This window comes from Manis javanica, chromosome 15, assembly GCF_040802235.1.
Source record: "Manis javanica isolate MJ-LG chromosome 15, MJ_LKY, whole genome shotgun sequence".
NCBI lineage: Eukaryota > Metazoa > Chordata > Mammalia > Pholidota > Manidae > Manis > Manis javanica.
The window spans coordinates 78,979,066-79,001,289 of record NC_133170.1 but is presented as its reverse complement, the minus strand read 5'-3'; the positions used below and the strand labels follow the sequence as shown (position 1 = coordinate 79,001,289).

The 22,224-nt window shown below is 43.0% G+C and overlaps 1 protein-coding gene across 7 annotated transcripts in view; it reads right to left on the bottom strand.

The window, feature by feature from the left end:
• GRK3 (G protein-coupled receptor kinase 3) overlaps positions 1-22,224 on the bottom strand; it is a 116,849-nt gene that overhangs the window by 30,243 nt on the left and 64,382 nt on the right. For 5 of the 7 annotated variants that reach the window (XR_005054469.2, XM_036993139.2, XM_036993141.2 and 2 more), the window contains 7 exons: positions 20,697-20,758; positions 16,889-16,940; positions 15,084-15,175; positions 12,370-12,469; positions 6,272-6,350; positions 4,509-4,639; positions 2,902-2,996 (listed from right to left, as the gene is read on the bottom strand). Coding sequence is in view for 6 of the 7 variants with exons in the window: in XM_036993139.2 (XP_036849034.2) it covers positions 2,902-2,996; positions 4,509-4,639; positions 6,272-6,350; positions 12,370-12,469; positions 15,084-15,175; positions 16,889-16,940; positions 20,697-20,758 (611 nt within the window). In the remaining variant the exon portion in view is untranslated. The remainder of the gene's footprint in view (positions 1-2,901; positions 2,997-4,508; positions 4,640-6,271; positions 6,351-12,369; positions 12,470-15,083; positions 15,176-16,888; positions 16,941-20,696; positions 20,759-22,224) is intronic. The other 2 variants (XM_036993140.2, XM_073223425.1) reach the window with 2 other exon arrangements.

The window sequence follows — 22,224 nt, the reverse complement described above, 5'->3', positions numbered from 1 at the left end:
ATGGCAGATCCCAGCACTTGGATAAGCTCCACCATTCAGAACCCAAAGTTCGGCAAAGGTCATCAAGCCACACCGTGAGCACAGTGGAGGTATCGGAGGGGCATCCTAACCATTTCCGCGGAAGGTTTCATTTCAGCAGTGGCTGGGAAAACCTTCGTGGTGACCTTGTAACCTGTGATTCTCGGGATCAAAAGCTAATTCTAGAAGGGGAGGACAGCAACAAGGACAAATACAATAGGTTAATGTAGTTCAGGTCCCTCAGCTGACACTGGACACAGGCCAAGCAGACATTTTTGCCACTGTGGTCTCTGGATCTGTCTACCCAGCAGCTGCTAGCGCTTCCCAACGTTTCCGACTCAAGATCAGTACTACAATTAATGTCAAAAGAACACTTGAACGTTTTAACACATGAGACACAGCCTCATGTTCTTAGATAAAACAAACTGGTACTCAAATCAGTCACTAACAATCTGTTCAATTCCAAAAGCTTTTCTTTGATTTTTCATGGCTACCCCATGGTTTTTCAGTTTACGATAATTTGATTCCATCATTAAATGGACCAAGTCTACGCTCAGACCTGGAATTTCAACCACAGTGCAAGTTGGTAGATGAGCTGATGAAGTCCAAGGGTCACATCCACACCTTTGAGAAGATCTGAGAAACCAAGTCAAGGGGGAAATTCTGGTCCCAAATCTTTAACCTGGTACTAAGCAGACCATTTCAAAGCCTTGGGAGTTCGTCCACATAGTACAAAGAGTACAAGCTTTGGAGTCCGACAGCACTGGATTTTAATTCCAGCCCCTCCAGGTGCCAGGTTTCTGACCTTGTTCAAGTTACTTGATTTCTCTGCACCTTGGTTTCCAGGCCATAAAAAGCAGATAATCACACCTATAACCTAGGGCACTTCTGTGAAGACAACGGTGTATTTGGAGCAGCCAGCCGTGCATGCCTGGTATAGATGGCTCAGTTAGTGACACAAGGAGCGCTGTCACCTCCCCATATGCTGGTCACTCCACAGACAGGTCCTTGGGCTGCTCGTCCCAGGCCAGCACCTGGCACACAGCCAAGGTTGGATAGATACTTAACTGCATTAATTAGCCCACTGAACCTCCCGGCAATCAGAGGAAAGAGAGATCATTTTCTGCTCTTTGCAGAGAAGGAAAGTGAGGCTGGCACACCTTGGAAGAGGGATAAAAACCCTGATCTGCTGACTCCAAAGCCTTTGTTCTTAGCCACACTTGCATTGTGTATTTATTTCTTTAAGTGGTTGCCTCACTCTCACCATTTCAACATGGAAACCAGCCTTCCCAATCCTGCCCCTTCACAGATGCCATTTAAGTGCTGAGAACAGCCCACCTTTCAGAGCTGACATGTAGGGAGAAGTGGGCAATGCTCCTTATGGAATACATAACCCCGTATCTGAAAGTTAATTCCTTTTGCAAGATAAACTCTTATGAGCTCTTGAATTCATATTCAGTTGTGACTATACTAAAATGAAGAAATTATCATACCAAATAGCTGTGGCATTAAAAATTCAAATGACTCTTAAAAATGTCTGATGAACTCCCTGGGAGAAGCTCACACAACCCCAGTTTCTGGTCTAATAACTGTGCGGGGGGTGCTGGTGAAATTCTAATGCTTTTATGACCGTAGCCCAGATTCTGTAGAAAGAAACATGTTTACAGAAATAGAGCTATGCACTATTACCATCTTATCCACGACCAGAGCTCAAAAAGGCAATTCTAATTTAATGCAGTCCCTCACATAGTATTCCAATTCAGAACCACTTGACTTCTGGACCCATAACAAGTAGGGTCTGCAGTTTATTTTCTGCACAGATGTGTGAAATGAGACCCCCTAGCAGTTTCAAGACCATTTAGTACAGAGACGAATTGTTAGCCCACAATGTACAATCAAGTGTCATTTTAAAAGATTCAGTGCTAAGAATGATACATTGAGAGAGAAAAAATAAAGCTAAAGTCATCTGCACTTCCACCAACTGCACACATGTGCACTTTCTCCACCCAGATAAACTGACGCCTGAGGAACAGGAATGAAAACCAGCACGCACTCCTTTCTGCTTCTGCTGAGCCTGGGACGGCAGCTCCGCATTCCTGTCGTCAGACTAATGACTCCAGGTTGAGAGATGTCCCAGACCGGCGTCAACATGCCCTGATCAAGTACAGCCACTGCCAGGAGCAGCATTAGGGTCCACTGGGGGGCCAGGGCCGTGGTGTTGGGGCATTTCCTCTAGGTGTCAGTTAGGGGGCTGATGTGATTCTCAAATATAACATGACTTGTGTTAAAAGCTCAAACTGCATGTAGATGACTTTTTTTTTTTTACTAAAAAGAAGAAGATTACTAATTTCTCTTTTTAAAAAAAGCCACTTTGTAAAAGAAGGAAAAAGTAGATGCAGAAAGAGAAACACAACCTCCGGGTCTTCCCTGGAGGGTTCCAGGCACTTGTCTCTGCACCTTCCTGGGTACACAGGCTCTCCTTTATCCTTTACCCACAGGCAACTTCCAGGAATGATGATCACCTCTACTTCATAGATGAAGAGACTGAGGGTCACAGAGGTGAACTGACTGACTTGGGCCACACAGCCAGCATGGATTCGAGTCGGCTGCTGAGGGCCCTGCCTTTCCCACAGGACACCCGGGCGCCTGTGCAGTTACACTGTGTGTCCATCCATGCTCCCCCAGACAGCAAGAGAGGGCGCACCACTCCCTTCTCTGCTGCCGCCTGGGATGTGGGATCTCCCCCTGACCTGCCATCATCACATACTGACAGCCACTGCTAATAAGAAAAAACTGGAGGGACAAATGACCAGGTCAGGGTGTCAGTGAGGAAGTGAGTCGCACTGGAGAAACAATTGTGAATAGAGTCAATGTACTACTTACACACTTGCATGCGGCTTCTTTTTGGAAAAATCACAGGCAAGACCAAGGTCTGATATCCTTACGTGTCCGTGTTCATCCAGGAGGATATTTGCAGGCTGAAGAGGAGGAGAAGACCATCTTTATGAGTCCCCAGGGGCTCTGAGAACTTCTAAAACTGTGGGCACTTGAGATCTTATTACTTTATCATAGTTTGTTCCTAAACACAAATTCGAGCTTTCTAATATCACATCCGAGTAGGGCCTGAGACTGAGAACACTTTCACGTTAACGTCGGCAGGAAAGTGGTAATGACAGATGTGAAGGATTCCATTCACTGGACAATGAAACAGGGGGCAGGTAACAGGGGAGGGTTATGACCACAGTTCATCCGAGGTAAAAGCATTTTCTTTTCACTGCAAGAACTGTAATCCAGCCGGGACAGCGTGCCTCTCCACTTCTCACGCGTGCACCGACTTCTCGGCTGCTGTGAACCCCAAAGGCTTCAGGGAATAAGGCCCAGAATGGAATGGAATCTTGCAAGAATGAGCAAATACTGACATAACAAATCAAAATATTCCACAGTGCCATGCTAATCCCAATAAATGTCATTTCTGTTTATTATCCATAATCAACACAGGGCCCTACCAAATGGCCAAATATGCTTCTGACCACAACTCTGATGAAATATATCCTTAAGATTAGATTTAGTCAGCATAATCATGGGAAAAAAACAAAACAGAACAAAGCCCACCGCCCTAATAGACACTGAATTATAGTCATCCTGATAATAGTTTTTTCTGCTGGAGCTTAACTATTGTTTTGCTTGAAATAAAAATAATGACATGATATTATAAAACTGAAGCATGAATGATCATGAGTGACTGGAATTAAGTTTCAATAGAAGTTAAGCAATATCACTGCCTACTAAATAGCTTAGAAAACAAAAATACGGCAAAAGATGATTAGAGACCCGTTATAGATTTCAATTAAAATGCATTACAAAAGCACTTCATGGGCCTTTAGAATGTATTTTGTTCTACAAAACTCACATGAGAAATAAAATGTCATGTACCAGCCAGTGTCTAATTATTTCTAATCTGATGAAAATGCATTTTTTTCTTCTTCATGCTGATATGAAAACTGAGGAAATAATTCTTTAACCTGGCAGAAAGCTTTAACATTTACAAAGTATTTTGTGAAAAATGTGAGAAAGTAACCTAAAAAGCTAATCAAACATAGTAGCTCCTTAGAGAAAGGCATGTAGTCCACCCATCACAGGTGGAAACCTTGGGTTCATTAGAGAAGGAATCTGAAATTAGAGGCAAACACGTTCTCCTGGCATCTTCTCATCCTGTTGGAAACTATTGCTCCTATCATTTTTTTTTCTCATTATTATTTACACATTGATATATTTGCATCATCATTTCTACAATCTGTCAAAGTCCCTTTTATCTCTATTGCTGTTTTCACAGTGTTGGCTAGATGGGTGTCACCACAGAGGTTCTGAGCTACCGGAGCTGGGGACGACGACAGGACACCCCGAGAGGGCAGGGAGCGCCTGCCGGGCCAGGCCCACGACGCCTGGTGTGCCGGCCCAGGAGACAGAGGGAGCCGGTCACACAGCCTTACCTTCAGGTCTCTGTACACGACAAAGCGACTGTGCATGTGTTCCAGCCCCAGGATGATCTCGGTGGCGTAGAACCGCATCTCCTTCTCGGAAAACACACCGTGCTGAGAAAGGTGATAGTGCAGGTCGCCTCCTGGGATCAGAGATGCAGGGTTTGATTCAAAGCGTGGGGATTTAAAGGAAAGGAAAATCATGGTGGTCCCAGGTAGTCAGGACACAGTAGGAAAAGGTAACTGTGCTGCTGCTTTGTCTACGTGTCTCTCTGGTTTCTGCAGTTTGACAAACCACTTTACAAATGAGAGAGAAAAACTGAGCAGTGAGAAGAAGACTGAGGTGCAGCGATGGCCGGGACAATGTGGAACAAGGCCGCCGTTCTCCGATCGGCAGCAGTGTGAGCCTCTGAGAGTGGCTTGCCCACTTGCCACCACAGGGCGGGATAGTCAGTCTGCCTGGATAACTAAGTCCTGTCTAAGAACTGCACCAGCCTATGTAGCAATCCAGAAGTTGGCTCAGCAACTGGCTCTGTGGACATGAAATAAATAAGCACACAAATGGATCATACTGACAGATAACGGATAAGCAAATGCAGTGAAATTTTAACTGGTACAGTCCAGGTGGTGGCTACTTGGGTGACCCCAGTAACATTCTCAAGTTCACCATATGGATGGCATTTTTCATGATAAAATGTTAGAAAAAGTAAACCATCATATGGCCTCAGGTTACAGAGAATGCCACCAACAGGGTAAAGGAATGTTCCTTATAAACTATAGAGGAAAAGCCTCTATTGATCTGTAAAAGTTCACGTATGTCCAAACTTACTGCCCTGGCTTTTATAAGCACCTCCCCTTTCCTGTATAACCAGCACCAGATCAGATGTAAGCCATTCCCCACATCCCAGAAAACTCCCCATGCCCTAGCCAGGCAGAGCCTCGGCTCCCAATCCCTGGTTAGGCCAAGGGGGCTCGGTCCTGACCGCTCCCCGTGGCTAGTTCTGCCTAAACCGACTGCCTCATAAACAGAATCATGCAGGATCTGTGCTGTGATACCTGGCTTCTTTTGAAGGGATGTCTGTGAAATCCCTTCATGTTGCTGAATAGATTTGGTTTTAAATCACTCAAAACATAATAAAACTTCAAATGAATTTCCAAAAATGGTATTTCATCTGTTGAATTGTATGCCTTTTTATTTCAGCTCTTGTTACTAAAAATACTTGGAATATAAACCATGTGACTTTCTAGTATTAGAAAATGACTTTTCTGGCTAAAACTTTTCAGGCATTCTCAAGGTCTTCAAAGTTTAAAAGATTAATGCACAGTTGATCTGGGCTAGAGGCACAGAAGATTGGGCTAAAATCTGTACTGACCCCAAATGAGTCCTTTCCAAAGCTGGCTTAAATACATTTCTATCTTTGGCCTATATTCTTCTGAGATTCTTTAGTCCTAAAAGTGAGGGTCAGGAAATAAGCTAATTAAAGACCTAAGCCAGCTGCATTCCAGAAAAATCAAGTTTCACTGTAAGTATTTTACGAAAATCTTCTCTAGAAATGGCAACTTCCTGATGAGTGACTGGGAGAGCCAGAGGGAAACCACAGTCAACATTTTTAAATGAATTTTAACTGATAATTGAAGCATAAAAGGTTTCCTTAAACTTCAAGGGGAACCTGATGATCTGAAAGACCCAAACCGCCAGTGTGCCTCGGTCAGTGCAAAGGTTCAACGTCACGGCCAAGTTTGCCAGTGTATGGAGATGCCCATGGTCGGCTCACCGTTCATCAGATCCAGGATGAAACAGAGTTTATCTGGAGTATGGAAGGCATAGGTCATACAGACAATGAAAGGGCAGTCCTAGAGTGAGAAAGCAAAAGATTAATAAGGAAAGCAAAAGCTGACCTTGAAAGCACACCTACTACCAAACACCATCTATAGATTTTTTTCATCCATGCCAACGCCCTGCGCACTGAGTGCAGACACCTGCATGGCAACTTCAACAGCCAAAGAGAAAGGGATCTGGTTACGTGATAACATGCAGACACCACATCACTACAGGGACAAGATGAACTCAAAGGTCTTCTCCCTGTCAGATTCAAACCTTCTATCTGTATCTTCCTCAAAGTGACTCAGATTCTACAGGAAAACATTACTGCCTCATTAGTCCTTCTTTTGGTCTACATTTGGGTTCTGACTTGTCAAATATTTCCATCTCTCATTCTGAAGTTGGAAGAACCATACCACTGGGGGAAAATGCTAGCTGTACTGTTGTCTTGAAACACTGAAAATAAAACGGGATTCAATTAGCTTTTGAAAGCGGAAAAATATGCCAGGGTCAGGGACTGAATAACTCAATTGTAAAGATGCCAATTTTCCCCCAAATTAATCCACAGACTCCATGCAGTCTTAATTAAAATAAAAATTGACAGGCTGATTCTAAAACTTACATGGAAATATAAATAGTCAAGAAAAGTTCAGGTACTCTAGAAGAAAAACAAGCTGGAAAACTCATAGTGCCAGATACCAAGACTGATTAAGCAACAGTAATTCAGACAGTGTGGTGTTAGTCCATGGACAGAAAACATACCCACGGAACAGAACAGACAGTCCTGAGATAGACTCACACGCAAATGGCCAATTGATTTGTGATAAAATGACACAACCAGGTTGAGGAAAGGATGGCCTTTTCAGTCAGTGGTGCTGGATCGATTATCTGTACAACAAAACATGAACGTTCACCCCTACTTCACACCATGCACCAAAGTCAATGCCAGGTAGATATCAATTTAAAGGTAAAACAATAAAGCTTCTAGAAGAAAACAGACTTATCTTCATGATCCTACAGCAAGTAAAGAGATCTTAAACAGGCCAAAAAAACACTAACGATTAAAATATTGACAAAGGGGTCTAAAATATAATTAAGAACTTCTGTTCTTCAAAAGATACCACTCAGAGAGTAAAAAGGCAAGTCACTCAATAGGAGAAGATATGTGCCGTCCATAAGCATACAACAGTCTTATATAGAATATATAAAGAATTCAAAAATCAGTAAAGAAAAAGGCAAACAACCCAACAGAACAATGGCAAATAATAATATATAATTTTATTATAATATAAATAATATAATTATATAGAATAATAACATAAAAATAATAATTAGTATTATTACTAAATGGGCATTTCATATAGGATATCCAATGGCCTACAAGCCTATGAATAAATGCTGGACTCAGTTGTCCCCAAGGAAATGCAAATTAAAATCACAATGTGACAACACTAAAAACCCACAAGAATGGCTCAAATGAAGTGACAGACAGCACCAAGTGTTGGAGACAGGGTATAAACGGAACATCCACGGATCACTGCTAGGTGTGCACAATGGTACAGCCACTTCTGCAAGCTGTTTGGTGGTCTCTGCCAAAGCTGAGCATTGCTTGCCAACCTGTAACCCAGCAACTTCACTCCGGGGCACATACCTCATGGCAACCTGTACTCACACGCACCATAAGGACATTCCTTCATGTCCCTATTCACAGGACCCCAAGCCAGGGAATAACCCAAACATCTATCAACAGCAGAAGGGACACATAAACTGTGGCATGCTTATGCAGGGGCATACTATAGAGAGGTCAGCACACTTTTCCTATGAAGGCCTAGACAGTAAATATGTTAGGTTTTGCAGGCCAACACAGTCTTTGTCATATATTCTTTGCTTATTTTCCTACAATCCTGTAAGAACATAAAAACCACTCTTAGTTCATTGGCTGTACGTAAAAAGGCCACAAGCCAGATTTGGTCCACTATGTAGCTTGCTGACCATTTAGCTGCCATTTAGCTCTTTTGCTACAGAAGGCACTACAGCCATGTGCAGCAACATACATGCATCTTACAACCAACAATGAACAAGAAAAGCCAGACACAAAAGAGGACATTCACATCAAGTTCAAACACAGGCAGAGCTAAATTACAGTGTTAGAAATCTGGGTGGTAGTTAGCTTGGGTGTGGGGTAAGCGCCTAAGGCGGCACAAGGGGACTTCTGGAGTAGTGGTAACTTTCTCTTTCTTGACCTGGGTACTGGAAACAGGCATGTGCTCCCTTGTGAAAATGCATCAGTGCAATGCTGGATCTATAACTATGGTCTGTTTAGATTCTTTATATACAGCATATTCTTGCCACCCAACTGATTGAAATAAAAACTTGTATTAAAGGGCAATATCCACTTTCCTAACAGAAACAAAGAATTATGAAATTCCACAGAAAGTATGCAAGTTTCAACAGAATAAACTTTATTAAACAGAATTCACACTGTTTAAACCTCTATATAAAGGGCACAAAGATAAATCTGAGTTAACACATTGCTACATACTGAAGATTCATGAACTTGAACTTCATTTCCATAAATCTGGGGGAAATGACTCCAGAATGAATTACAAAATTCATTTTATGATTACCTAGTTTCCTTAGAGTTCTGTTGAGATGGTGTTAGTGTTTACTGATCTCAATTTAGTTTACTTTAAATGGGTAAAACAAAGGCGCTATCCTTTTTTCTGTTAAAAGCCACATGGCCTTCCAGGGGCAGACGGTAGGGTATACCATCCCACCTGGGACCCACCTATGCCCTTCCAATAGCTTGCTGAGAATGGCTCATTCTGCTCCTTCCTTAATGGGGCTCCCCACACACTCTGGTTCATGATCCGACGAGCAATTCGTCTGTAGAGCGGAGGTGGGTGGACCTGCAGCTCAGTAGGGCCAGGGCCCCAAATGGAGGTGGCAACTGCTCTCACTTCTCTGAGGAGACAAGGGGACCCTACCAAGCGGTATTTCTGAACATGAGGGTGGATGATCCTTCTAATGGTAGCCCTGAGAAGATGGCAAAAAGTTAAAGTAGACCTAAGCTATTATGTTGTTCAGATAGGACATGAAACATAGGTTGAGTTGGAAGGGCCCTTAAAAAAAAAAGTCACCTGATCCAACTTCTTTATTTTAAAGACAAGGAAACTAAGGCCCTCCGAAAGGGAAATGGCTTGCCTGAGGTCAGAAAAAGTGGTAGCCGGCCCAGGTTCCAACCCCAAGTCTCCTAACCCTCTCCAGGGTTCTCTGTGAGGCTACTTAGAAAGGCAGAGTCTCTATAGCAGTATGAGAGACAAGCTCAGTAGAGGGATGCGACCCGAGTATCTCCACAGGTCCCTTTACATGGCCTGCAGGCCCTCCTCTCTCAGGGGCTGAGCAGATACCACGCTGAGTCTCACGTGAAGTCTGAGACACAAAGAACCAAATTCTGACCAATAGGAAAACAGGCGGCAGTTGAACGCTGGTGTTGGTATGGTTTCAAAGATAATTAAGGCTAAGCTAGTCTGCCTGGATGACCAATTGCAGGTGATCAGAACTAGTGCATTTAGAGGAACTGTCTTCTTTGATCTACCACGAGTGAGCAAAGTAGCTTGCATTCTGCAGGAACTCTGTGTTATGTTAGCTCATGTTAACTACATGTTAACAGACCATGAAGTATTTCCTGCAGAAAATTCTCCGTGCTATAGTCAGGGCAGTCTTCTCAAACTGTAAGGCTTATCATGTCACCTTTCTACTGGGAACACTTCGTTTCCAACCGCTCTCGAGATTTTTTTAAACCAATACTGGCCTAGAAAACTCCTTGTGGTGTGGCCTCTGCCTGTCTCTCCTTTCTCTCTTGCTTCATCCTGCACTGCTCACCGCATCACTGGAGGCCCCAGCAATGCCGGCCGCCTCTGAAGTCCTCAGACCCTCTGCGTTCAGAACCCAGACTTCGGGAACAGTACTTCCCACTGTCTCCTTGGGAGTGGTGGGAAACGAGAGCGCCGAGTGGAGATTGGAAGAAAAAATAAATTCTAGTAAAAGGAAAACTCTGAGTGACTAGAGTTCAGTTTCACACCAACCACCCTAGAAATCATGTGGCTACAGGCTGACCTGAAGTTTAGCCCAATGAGGCAATTTTAAACTAAGGATTACTAGAAACCTATACAAACTAGCCTTTCATTAGCAAAAAAAAGTAAGAAAGAAAGCAGAGAAGAAAAAAACTCCAAATAGTTGTATTATAATTACAATGCAAATTACAATTTGGTTAAATGATGTACTTAAAGATTCAAAAAAATACAATTTTGATATTTAAATAAAACATAGAAACAATTCTTTTAAATTAGCTCAAAGGAGTAGCCCAACATAAACCCGATTTTTAAATGCATTACCTTAGGTCAGTGAGGAAACATACAACTACTTAACTGTATCCCCCCCATCTGAATATAATAAATACAAACATGCTACATGAAAACTGTACAAATATTTTCCCAACATCTAACATTTTTTTTCCATAGACTTTGAGACTAAATATCCAAGGAGCTGAGATAACTCACTAAAAATTAATATTTTAATAACTACTTAGAATCTGCCATAGTGCACAGACATTTCCAGTAGAAGCGAAAAGGCCAAGCCATTCGCAATGATTACAATACAGTGTGCGAATGCTCAGTTTCCATCCCAATCAGTTGAAAACGTGCACACAGCATAACGCTTATTTGAAATGCTGAACGTCTAGTACATTGGGAGGTAGAGGCACATAATTAGAAACTGTTTATAGCTATGGTGCTTTCACCTGTTCTGAAACCCAATCGTGATATTCTTTCGCTTCAACAGCAGACAGCTTTTCTAGAACGACTTAAAACTAATGCTAGAATAACATAAACCACAATATAGGTGATAAACAAAAAACACAGAACCTATAAAGTGATGATCCGAAAGGACCACTGGCTAAGGAGTCCAGAGACTCTGGGCAAGAAAATTAACCCGAGTCTCAGGTACTTTGCCCACTATTTGAAAGGGATTCTCTGATTCACCATTGAGATCTGGTTATTTCAAGACCTTCCTTAGAATCCAGCTACGGTATTTGGAGGCCACCCACATACGTCACTGCACATAAACCTTCCTGGCTTGAAGGTTTAACAAACTCAGGTGTGGGCTCCACACACGGGTCCAGCCACTCCATCCTCATTTCATGCTTTTCTTTCTAGACCCCAACTGACCCCCTGGACACTGGAAGCCAGCCTGTTGGCGCACACAGGCATGCCCTGGTTTCCGGGACAGTGGCCTTTTCTGGGTGAGTCTTTATGTACATCTGTACAAATAAAGAGAAGCCAAGACTTTGATCCTGGGTAATACCATTAATAGAAAGAGAAATTAGGACGGGACACTGCTTCCCAAGTAAAGACATATGGTAAAGGTTTTTTACACATGCTGAGCTTAAAAAAGGTAGCTTGACATGCAAATAAAATACCCAACAGGCAGAAACACAGTGCTGGGAACGGAAGTGACCAAATTCCATGGCATCAAAAGCAGCGAGAGCTGGGAAGGTAAAGTTGCCTTCACAGGAAACCCTGAGTGGGGACAATCCCAGTGTGACCAACCCGCTCTGCTGCTCCCTCTCTGTTCATGAAACAACCTACTTCTCTCTTACTTGTTCTTCCGTGGGTCAGCCCTCCTCAGTCGTGCAGCCAATTCTTAACTATGCTCGAGACTTTACTGTTGTCGTGGTTATTTTCTGCCATCTCTGTAACCACACTTCGCAAAGAAGGGGGTCATAAGTAGGCAGTACAGGGAGAGGGGGTGGGTGTGCCTCTGGGTGGCTGCCGGGACTTCTCTGACTCCCAAACTAAGCAGAGGTGGTACGGGAGTTATACACGATTTATATTAACTTAGTGGGGCTGCTCCCTGCCATAAATTCTAACCCACCTAAGAGCTGGTTAGCCACATCATTTGTCAGGAAAAAGTACCTGTATTTTAAGTAAACTGTCCTGATAAAAAACAAACATAGGGGGAGAAAAGCAGCTCTCCAAATGGAATACTTACTCCCGTACTCACAAGAGACAACATAATCCTTTCATTTAAGGCTAATGTCTCCCCTTGTTTCATCTTGATCCTCTTCTTATCTAAGCATTTCATTGCATACCTAGAAACATAAATCTTATTATTGCTTTTTATTGAAGTATAGCTGATATATTATACTGGTTTCAGATGTATAAATATAAGTATTATTGAAAAGCCAACACTGAAAATATATCTAAACTGATTTAAACAATACACATCATACAGGAAGGGGAAAGTTTCTACAGATTTGGGGAGTATTTCAGAGAAGCAATATGGCACCTGAGTGCCATGCAAAAAAGAAACAAACCTTTTTTACTTTGTACACATTAAAAACCAAAAGTGAACCCCCACCCCCAGCAGGTGGAGTGTAACTCCCCACTTCATAGGAGGGGGCTGCCAAGTGAGTCCCTTCCATAGAGGACAGTGTGGAAGGGAGACAGTAACTTCGCAACGGAGAAGCCTGGCAGTCATGACCTCAGCCAAGTGATCAAGGTCAATGTTCAACAGCTTTGAAATTCTGTGTGTGTGACTAATTCCCTCTGATGGACTATTTCACAAGGCCCAGGGATACGACAGGGACAGTTGTCTGGTGTCGCAGGGCACAGAAAGTCACTTGTTTCTAACTGATCATAACTTATAATGTTATGAGTTCTGGCAAAATAGGTAGATGTTCAAATTCGATGGAAGAGAGGAGTTCTTTATAACAAATCCAATGACAGAGACATTAACTTGCTTAATTCTGGGATCAAATATTGAGGACATATATCAAGTTACTTAACCTTTAAATATATAATTTTTATAATAATTTTCAGAATGCTTCACAATATATCACCACCCTCTGGGCATGATGGTGTGTAATAAAAACCTTTAAATTGCAAGCCAGAGAAGACAGTACACACAGGCCTTGATCCCCTGCATAAGCATGATGGCTTCAACAGGCTCTGAAGGGTAAGTAAGGGTAGGTGGCAGCTCACAGGTGGCATCCAGAGCGAGGGCAACCTGGACACGGGAAGGACGCACTTGAGGCCTCACAGGAGCTGAGTTTGGCCACTTCCTAGCTGTGTGACTCCTGATAAACACCTACCCTTCATCTACAAAATAGAAGACTATTTACCACACCCTGGCAGCTTTTGATGGTTAAATGAAGTAGTAACTGTGTACAAAGAAGAGACAAATTGATACGATTTATTTCTATGTCATGTGAGAGACTAGATATTCTAATTATCTCAACAAGAGGCAATGAGGTAAAACTAACACATTTAGTGAAATGGTAACAGGCAACAAGTAAAGTATATTATTTAAGATCAGAAAGTCCCCTTGCTGGGAAAAGACAGAATGGGAAAGAATGTTTTGATAATAAACAAGGGCTGTCAAGGAATATTTACAGATACTTACTAGCGGCCGACAGTGTTTCAAATGCATTTTCAATGTATTATTGAATTCTCGCAACAAGGTAGGCGCTTTTAAGACATCTACTTTACAGACTAGGATATAGAGGCTCAGGGAGGGCATGGACTTTGTGCAGGCCAGTGTCTGTGAACGCTGAACCCCACCCAGCATACGACCATAGGAGCTACACTCTGGGCACCAGGCTATCCTGTTTCAGGCGGCACCTGACTTCAGACGTCAGGGCACCAGACACTGGGTTCACCCTGCACGGGGTCCCAAAGCAGGACAAAGACCAATGCGTGCAAACTTGTGAAGGTAAATTTCAGCCCCCAAATAATAAATAATGCCAACTATCAGACCTGCCCCAAAGCAGAAAGGACTGCTGGGCCAAGTCTGGGAAGGACCCAAGCATAGACTGAGGAACGACCTAAGAGGTGAGCTGGGGCAGCAGGGGGAGGCAGCAGTAATTGGGGGACCTCAGTTACCACTCCTTGTTACACTGACTCAATGATTGGATAAACCAGGATAAACAGACTATTCTACCCAGCCCGTTGTTCTGCCATGCCTGTCACTTGATCAAATATAGTTCTGGGCCTATCAAAGCATATTTATCCATCCTCTTTTGCTTTCAGAAATATGTTCACTTAAATTGCATCTACATTTAAGAAAAATCCCCCCTCCCCTTAAGAACTCCACCATTCCCTTACCAGAAGGCCCTTATATCTGGCTCAAGGGCACTGAATGGCCTCACGTCACCCACCCCAAAGGACAACTGAGAGGTGAGTGATGGCGCCCCACGGCCGTGGTCCTCCTACCAGGGCATCCCCCTCATCGGCCTCAGAGCTCCTCCGGCAACATCTCCTGGAATGCTACATCGCCCCAAACGGCACAGGCTAAATCACAGGCGGGTCATTACTTAGAAGAAACTGTCTCTCCTCTGCAACGCAGAGAGCTCTTTGCAGTATGACTGGACTGGGAAGCTGTACATAATGCCCCTTCTTGGTCACCTCTGGATCCCTGCCTTCTCACCCAGCGCTCCTCCCCACAGCAGGCTTACAGTATAGTTACTGGTTCACTTCCCAGTTAGCCCAAGGAGGTGGAAGTTCCAGCAATATTATTCTCATTTACTGTGCTTACATAGTATGCTAAATACTTACTTTGCTAAAATACAGCCTAATTCTTTATAAGGTAAATTACTTTAGGAGCAAGATCATGGGCTTTCATAACCTATGCATGGATTTTCTTATGATGAATGCATAAAATCCTCTTAATATTTCCAGCAAAATATAGGAGCACAGAAAGCTTACATTTTTCCAGTGTCTGCTTTCCTGCAACCATATACTTCACCAAATCCTCCTCGTCCAATGATTCTATGTACACTGAAATCATTCATGGTCAACTGTGAATCAAAATACAAACCAGAAACATAAAATTGCATGAAAATTATGCTGTGGTTTTCATGCAAAACAGACAGTTATTAAAATAGCAATTGTGATACAGGGATCTGCCCTTTCCGTGACTGAGCCCTCAAACTGCGAACCAAGATGCACAAGGTGGCAAGACTTTCTGGAACCTCCTTCTGCTCCCCTCCCCCTCCGACACGCACAAAATGCAGGTACAAACGGGAAGACAGCAGAGTGGGAGCCAAGGCAGACTCTTTACTCTTTTTCCAATCTCATAAATCAGAGGCTAGAAGATGTGTACCTTGGAGACAAGTATGAAATTTCTAGTCAAAATGAAAAGCAGCCTCCGCTATTGTGAAGCTCGATTTTTGGGAACAGTTCAGCCATTCCAGGAACTGTCATGGTAGAGAAATAAGTCTCCGTCAAGGACATCTATGCTTTCTTAACAGTGGGCCATATGATCGGAAAAGCCAACATATGCTGGCCATGTGAATTCTTTATCGATAACATCAGTGGCTGGAGAGGACTCGTGCTGGGCATGTGAGCATGGAGCAGACTACGTGCGAGTAAAGCATATAAAGAGGCTTTATTCATAAGCACTTCCCTTTAGTCAACAAGATCACAGTGATGCCCTGCTTCATAAGTCATTTGAATAGCAGTAGATGGTGCTAAGGCAGAAAGTGAACCCTACATTCATATGAGAGGCCTTCAGACAATAGCAAATGCCTATTCGTTTATGTAACCTAGCAAATGAAGTGTCAGATTCTTGTAGGGTTTGCCCAACCCCCCTTAAAACATTAAGTCTGCATTTGGTCCAGGCATTTGGCCACAGGCTCCATGTCTGATGCTCAGAGGACACGAGGACACTAGGTCTGCCGAAGGAGCCCAGCATAAGAAAGATCCACAGCAGATAAAAGGGATTTCTAAAAATGTGTTATCGCCTATTGCTGCTAAATCTTGCCAGGAAATGTGGTAGAAAGAGGAGGTTAAAAAAAAAAAGAAAAGAAAAAACCTTTTCTTCCAACAATACTTTTCAAGTAAAAAAACTAAACTAAACAAAAAAATCCACTTGATAATTTCTTTTTCTCAGCCGCAAACCTATGTGAAGGGAAAACATGAAGGAAAATGTAAGAGAGGGTGTATAAGGAAATGTGCATTTTCAGAGTAAAGTCAAAAACATGCCTTTGAATGACCGACACTAAAAGCTAAAAGGACATAAAATGCTAAGGAAATATGTGTTATGGTAGCCTGTATCTGGGGACTGCTTTTACCATTCTCAAATTAATAGAAAGGGAGATGAAGCCTTGATCTAGTAAAAAATTCATCAGTTTTACTACACGATTACACCTAATAATAAGAAAAAGAAAAAGAACTTTACCAGAATGGCAAAAGACAAGGAATACGGGAATTACATTCATAGGAGATTTATATTTTTACTACTATTTCTGTTAAAAGGTCAACTGCTGCTTAAAATATCCTTTCTTACATAAATAAACATATTCTTATCTGAACATGAAAAAGAGAATTAAACCTCTGATTGTTTACAGTTGGGGGCGGGAGGCTATATCTTCATAGATGGAGCCGTGAGCAGGACATCTGCTCAGGATGCGTTACCCTTGGGAGGAGGCTCCTGAATCAAGTATTTTCTCATGGAGTTAAGCCAGAGGAAGTTTTTATTTTAAAAAAAGAAACAAAAAGATGATACTCACATGGATATTTAGTTCTACGTTTTTCCACTGACAAAATCTAGTGAACTTGTCACTAAAAGAGAACAGAAGAAATTACTGGGAAGTTAAATATCAAATTAACTGGAATGAAAAGAACAGTGTTGGAAGATAAACTACTTGTGCTGGTTCACAAAGACTAAGTGTCCTTAAACATTTTCTTCCAAAGCAGTCATCCGTATTTATAGCTTTATTTTACGATTCAAATGGAAGGCTTCATGTTTCTCCTTTAATTGCCACTGGGCTCTGGGGTCATCTTTATCTGAATCAGCATTGTCAGTAGAAGGAAAATATGAGCCATGTTATGCAACTTCATTTTAATACTTTATTTAACCCCAGTATATCAAAAAGTATCATTTCAACATGTAATCGGCATAAGGTTATTAATGATAGTCTACATCCTTGTTTTTGTATTAAGTCTGAAACCTGGTGTACATTTTGCACTTACAGTACATCTTAATTCAGACAAATCTCAATAGCACTAAACTCTTAATTCAAGTGCTCAATGGCACACATGACTAGTGGCCACTATAGTGGACTACAGCTCTAAGTAGACAAAAATTTAATATTTATGAGTAACTGTAAGAATGGCAGACACTCAGATCCTGCCCAGGTGCATCTCCAACGACTCTATGAGCAGGCATCACGATGATCCCCATTTACAGCCGGGAAGGCCAAGGCTTGCCCAGGGTCACACGGTGAGAGAATGGGTGCAGTCGGATTTGAACCCAGACCACCTACTGCCTTTCAAGCAGGACAGAAACCCTCCATCAAGAATCAGAAGACGTGCTAAGCTGAACTGTGCTATGCTCCCACAATTTATTCAACAGCTTCATGAGTGTTTTCATCCATGAAAAATATATCCATCCCACATCTATTTAATAAGAAAAAAGTAATCAAAATTTATTTTCAACGAGCAACATATCTAATAAGGTATTTGTTTTTTAAAAATTTTTCAAGAGAAGTATGTTCTAGATTGAATGCTCTTGAGAAGCAAAGAATGTTCTTGGTGAGTTCTGGATTTCAGGTAGCCCCAGGCATGGTCAGTATTCAGGGTTCTCTGAGTAAATGAATGAAGGAAGAAAAAAGAAAGGAAGAAAGGGACAGAAGCAAAGAAAAAGGAAGGTGAGGGAGGGAATTCTTAAGAAGTGCGAGTTGTAAGTATTGTCACAGAACGCCTCAAGGCACCCAAACATCCTAGTCCTTTCGGGGGGAGGGTTCATTCTGTAGGATTTCTAAGGGCCTTTTAAAAATTCTTCTGAGGCTAATAATCAGATGGAAAATCAAAAGCAGAACTCTTTGTATATAAAACATCTTCTTTCAATGGATCTAAAAAGACTTTCAAGAAGGGTTTTATTGATCCTCCTAACATCTCTATGAGGTTGGTAAAATAAAATTTTATTTTGAGAGTTTCTAAGAGATATTTCGACCAGTTATTTTAAAGTATATGGTGAGTGTGAAAGGCGAAATCACACCGGAGCGCACTCTGCATTCACAGACCCGTTACCCTGATATTCACCTGGGCTGGGCTAGCTATCCTCTCTTTTCACAGATTCTGGAGTTCAGAGCTGGCAACAGCAGGTGTGGAGGTGGCAGGTTGTAAAAGCTGGAAAACTAGCTGGGGAGGGTTAACAACCGGAGAGAGAGAGAGACGTCTCTGCTCGCCAAGAGAAAAGTGAGAAGGACCAACTCCCGACCCGTGCCCTGCCCCCAAGGGGCACCCAGGCCCTCAAAGGCAGAACAGCCTCCAACACACGCTTTGCCCTCTAAATGAAGGGTTTGCTGCAACAAGTTCTTCTTTAGGAAGTACAGATGGGCCTGCGTCCAGGCTGTCATGAGCCCACGGGGGCTCCCCGAGGGTTCTTCCTAGTCAATACCTCGTTACTAGCTTGGGCGCTTCTAGATGGAAGAGACGAGGCTGAGGCTGAGGATGGGGAACAGCCCGGGCAACAGAGGGCCTCAGAGCACCAGAGTCCTTGCAGGTGACTTACCGTGACCGCAGAGAGAAGGTCAGAGGTTAAAGACACAAGGATGCCGGAGGGGCAGTGAGTGTGGAACAGAGTGAGCATGTTGAACTCCACTCCCTAACTCAGGTCTTAGGCTGCTGTGCAACTGAATGAAGCCCAAGGCTCTCAAGGCTCATTCAGAAGAGAAGCCTCCCCGCTGATGCAGTCCCGCCTGGAACTGAGCCCTGCACCCCTGCGCTGCGGAGACTCTCGCTTTATTCTCAGCCTGCAGGAGGCCACCGAGAAAGAGCCTGGACCTTGGAGGCCCTCAGAGAGTGTGGCTGGGCCTGGCAGTGCTGACCGCCACGATGCTCATTTTGCGGAGCGGCTGTGCTTTCCGAGGCCCAAATTTGAAACTCTTGGTGTGACAAAGCCTTACAAAATTCTCATTTGAGGATGTATTGACATAAAAAGAATGCAGAAAGGTATAAAAGTGAACGAATTGACTTTAACAACAATTCCTTTACATAAAGCAGTAAACCGTTCCAGAGAACCCAGCAAGCCATGCTTGCCTAAAATGCAAACAGCTTCCTTGTGGTTCCTGACTAAGTGTCAATGGCTGACTCTGGGGGAGGAAATGGTCACGCAGGGTTAACTGGTGGCTAGTCAAAGGGTGCCCAGCAAAGACCTCTTCCCCAGTTTTAATTACCACTCCTCCAAGGATCACACAACAGCTAGGCTGATCCAAGAGTTGGGAAAGGTCGGACTTCAGAACCAATAGCAATAGAAATGGCCCAGGACTCAGCCCTAAGCCAGCAACCTATCCTCTCTCAGTTAATTTCCACTGCGTTTTGGCAGAGTGTCTGCTCCTACTCAAAAACAAGTGTAGTCATTTGTATGCATATTAGTTTCCTAAAGACTTGCCTCCACTCCAGAATAAAATTATCTCTTGAACTCTGGGAGAATCACAACACAAGTATTTTTTAATCACCTTAGGTCTGTCAATATGTGGGGGGAAAAAACCCCTGCAGTGAAGCAGCATTTGTTCTTAAAGGGCCATTACTGAACAGCTGCAGGCTGCTCAGCGGAGGAGACACGCCACCATTTCAACTGCCTAGAAATTAGCCAAGTTTATGGAGAAAAGTATAGCTGATGCAAATGCAGAGCCAGTTACAGAAAGGCCAATTCCAGGGGCGCATCATCACGAGGAATTTACTCAGAGCACCAAAGAATTGACTGGCAGGTGCTGGAAAAGCATGTGGGGTGACCACCTTGATAGGCATCAATTGAACACTGTCAGAGTTTTATTTGACAAACGCACTCCACAGTTGGAGTAACTCAAAGGGACATGTTTATTAGGCATATTAATGATAACATGACCACAGACATTTGCCTAATGCCCTCCAATTCTATTACACAAAGAATCAAGAGCAGGTTGCCCCACGTTGGAGGATATGATTTCAAAGTCTAAACATTACATTACCGAGGCAAGCTTGCATTAGCAAAGGTGTCCCAGGAAGGTACTTTTAATAATCAGATTCCTTAGTTTACTTACATTCTAGACAATTCTGAAGTAAAGACTTTAAGATCTTCAAATCCTACATTCTAATGTAAAGAATTGAGGAAACAGTCTAACACAAAGCCTGGCACATAGTACATCATCAATAAATACTCACTGAATGAATAAATCAACAAGCATTTTAAAGACAGCACTTACTGCATAAAATGAGGTACACCTACACAAAGATTTTATATATACTAATGTAATGTTTATGTCAAATATATCTCAATAAAAGATTATATATATGTGTGTGTATGTATATATATACACACATGATGTTTCATACCTTTCCATAAATTTTTGAAAAATGTTGCCGCGAAGACTTTCACAGATTTCTTCTATGTATGGCTAGAAAGGATAGAAAATTCCACACTGCATAAGTAGAACATATTAAAGTGAAAAACATAACCCAGTGAGACTCAGACCAGGTGAGGTTCAGGGGGTCCCCGTGTCTCGGGCTTGCCCTTCTTGGCATGTGTCCAATTTTCACTAACAGATTCATCATCGTGAACATTTAAAAGATAATAATTATCTACACCACTCATGCCACGTTCCAAAGGACGGGTGTGTCCTGTTTGCCACCGCGCGGCTCCTGCCAGGTCACAGGCTTCTTAAAATGGCCAGAGTTTCTCGGCAGGCACGTGACGGCTGAGTCCCACAGGGCTCGCCCTCAGGAGAGCCCAGCGCTGGATGACTGCCTATTGCCAGCATCTCGAGATTCTTCATTTCTGGACAAGGGGCCCCGTGTTTTTATCTCCTACTGGGCCCTGTAAATTATGAGGCACATCTTGGACATTACTAAAAGCATTCATAATCAGCACTGATACTGAGTCTTAAAGACTAAAAGCTAATGGATCCATGGAGTAAATGTTTAGAAGTCAGCCACTTCACTAACTGATTTTCCGCTTCTTGGAAGCACAGAGCTAATGGGGGAGACTCAAACCCGCCCCTCATTTTGTACGGGAGGAGGCTGCAGCGCTGTGCCAGGTGTCCGCCAAGGCCTCTGAGCACATTCAAGGCTAAGCCGGGACTAAGGCAGGAGTGCCTGGCACCCTTGTGCAGTGCTCACCCCTCATGGAGAACAACCTGCTTCAACTGCACACTGTTCCACCCATTACTGAATAAATGCTATGAACTTTTGTTTTCCATGGGGTGAACTTTGAGTCAAGAACTATAAAAATATCAAATGCCAACATTTCACAGTTCAGCTTGGGGTCAATTAGATAGTTTTGGAAAATATCTTGATACCTTACACTAGCTGAATGATGCAAATTTAATGTTTTCTGTGACTTCACAGATCATCCTGAAAATTTGCAAAAACAAGGACCAGATCATGCAACTGTCCAAAGTATGTGACAAGCCCTGGAAGTCTGCGGCTACCACGGTAACCAAACACAGGCTGGGAGATGCCTGCAGCTATTCTGGGAGCCTCGCTGCCCGAGGGTGCAGCCAGCCCCTCCACCTGTCCTGGGCAAGGCGCTGGGACTGCCCACTGAAACCAAACAGACTTGTGCTCTTAAGCTGTGAACTAGCTCTCTGAAGCTCTTTCCAGCTCTGGGATCTGTGGCCCTGTGACGACATATAATAGCCATCTCAGGCAGGTCCTCTAGATGGGAAAGGCTGAGGGCCACAAATCTCAAGAGGTTCAAAGGCATCAAAAGAAAAAGCAGATCACGTGTTTAAAGATCTACGAAGAAACTAAATTTGTATATCACAAATTTTCTATTTACAAGATCTACTGTGCTAATACTTTTTCATTTAACAGCCCATACTTGGTTAATAAACCAAAAGACAAAGGTCACTAGGAAATTCTG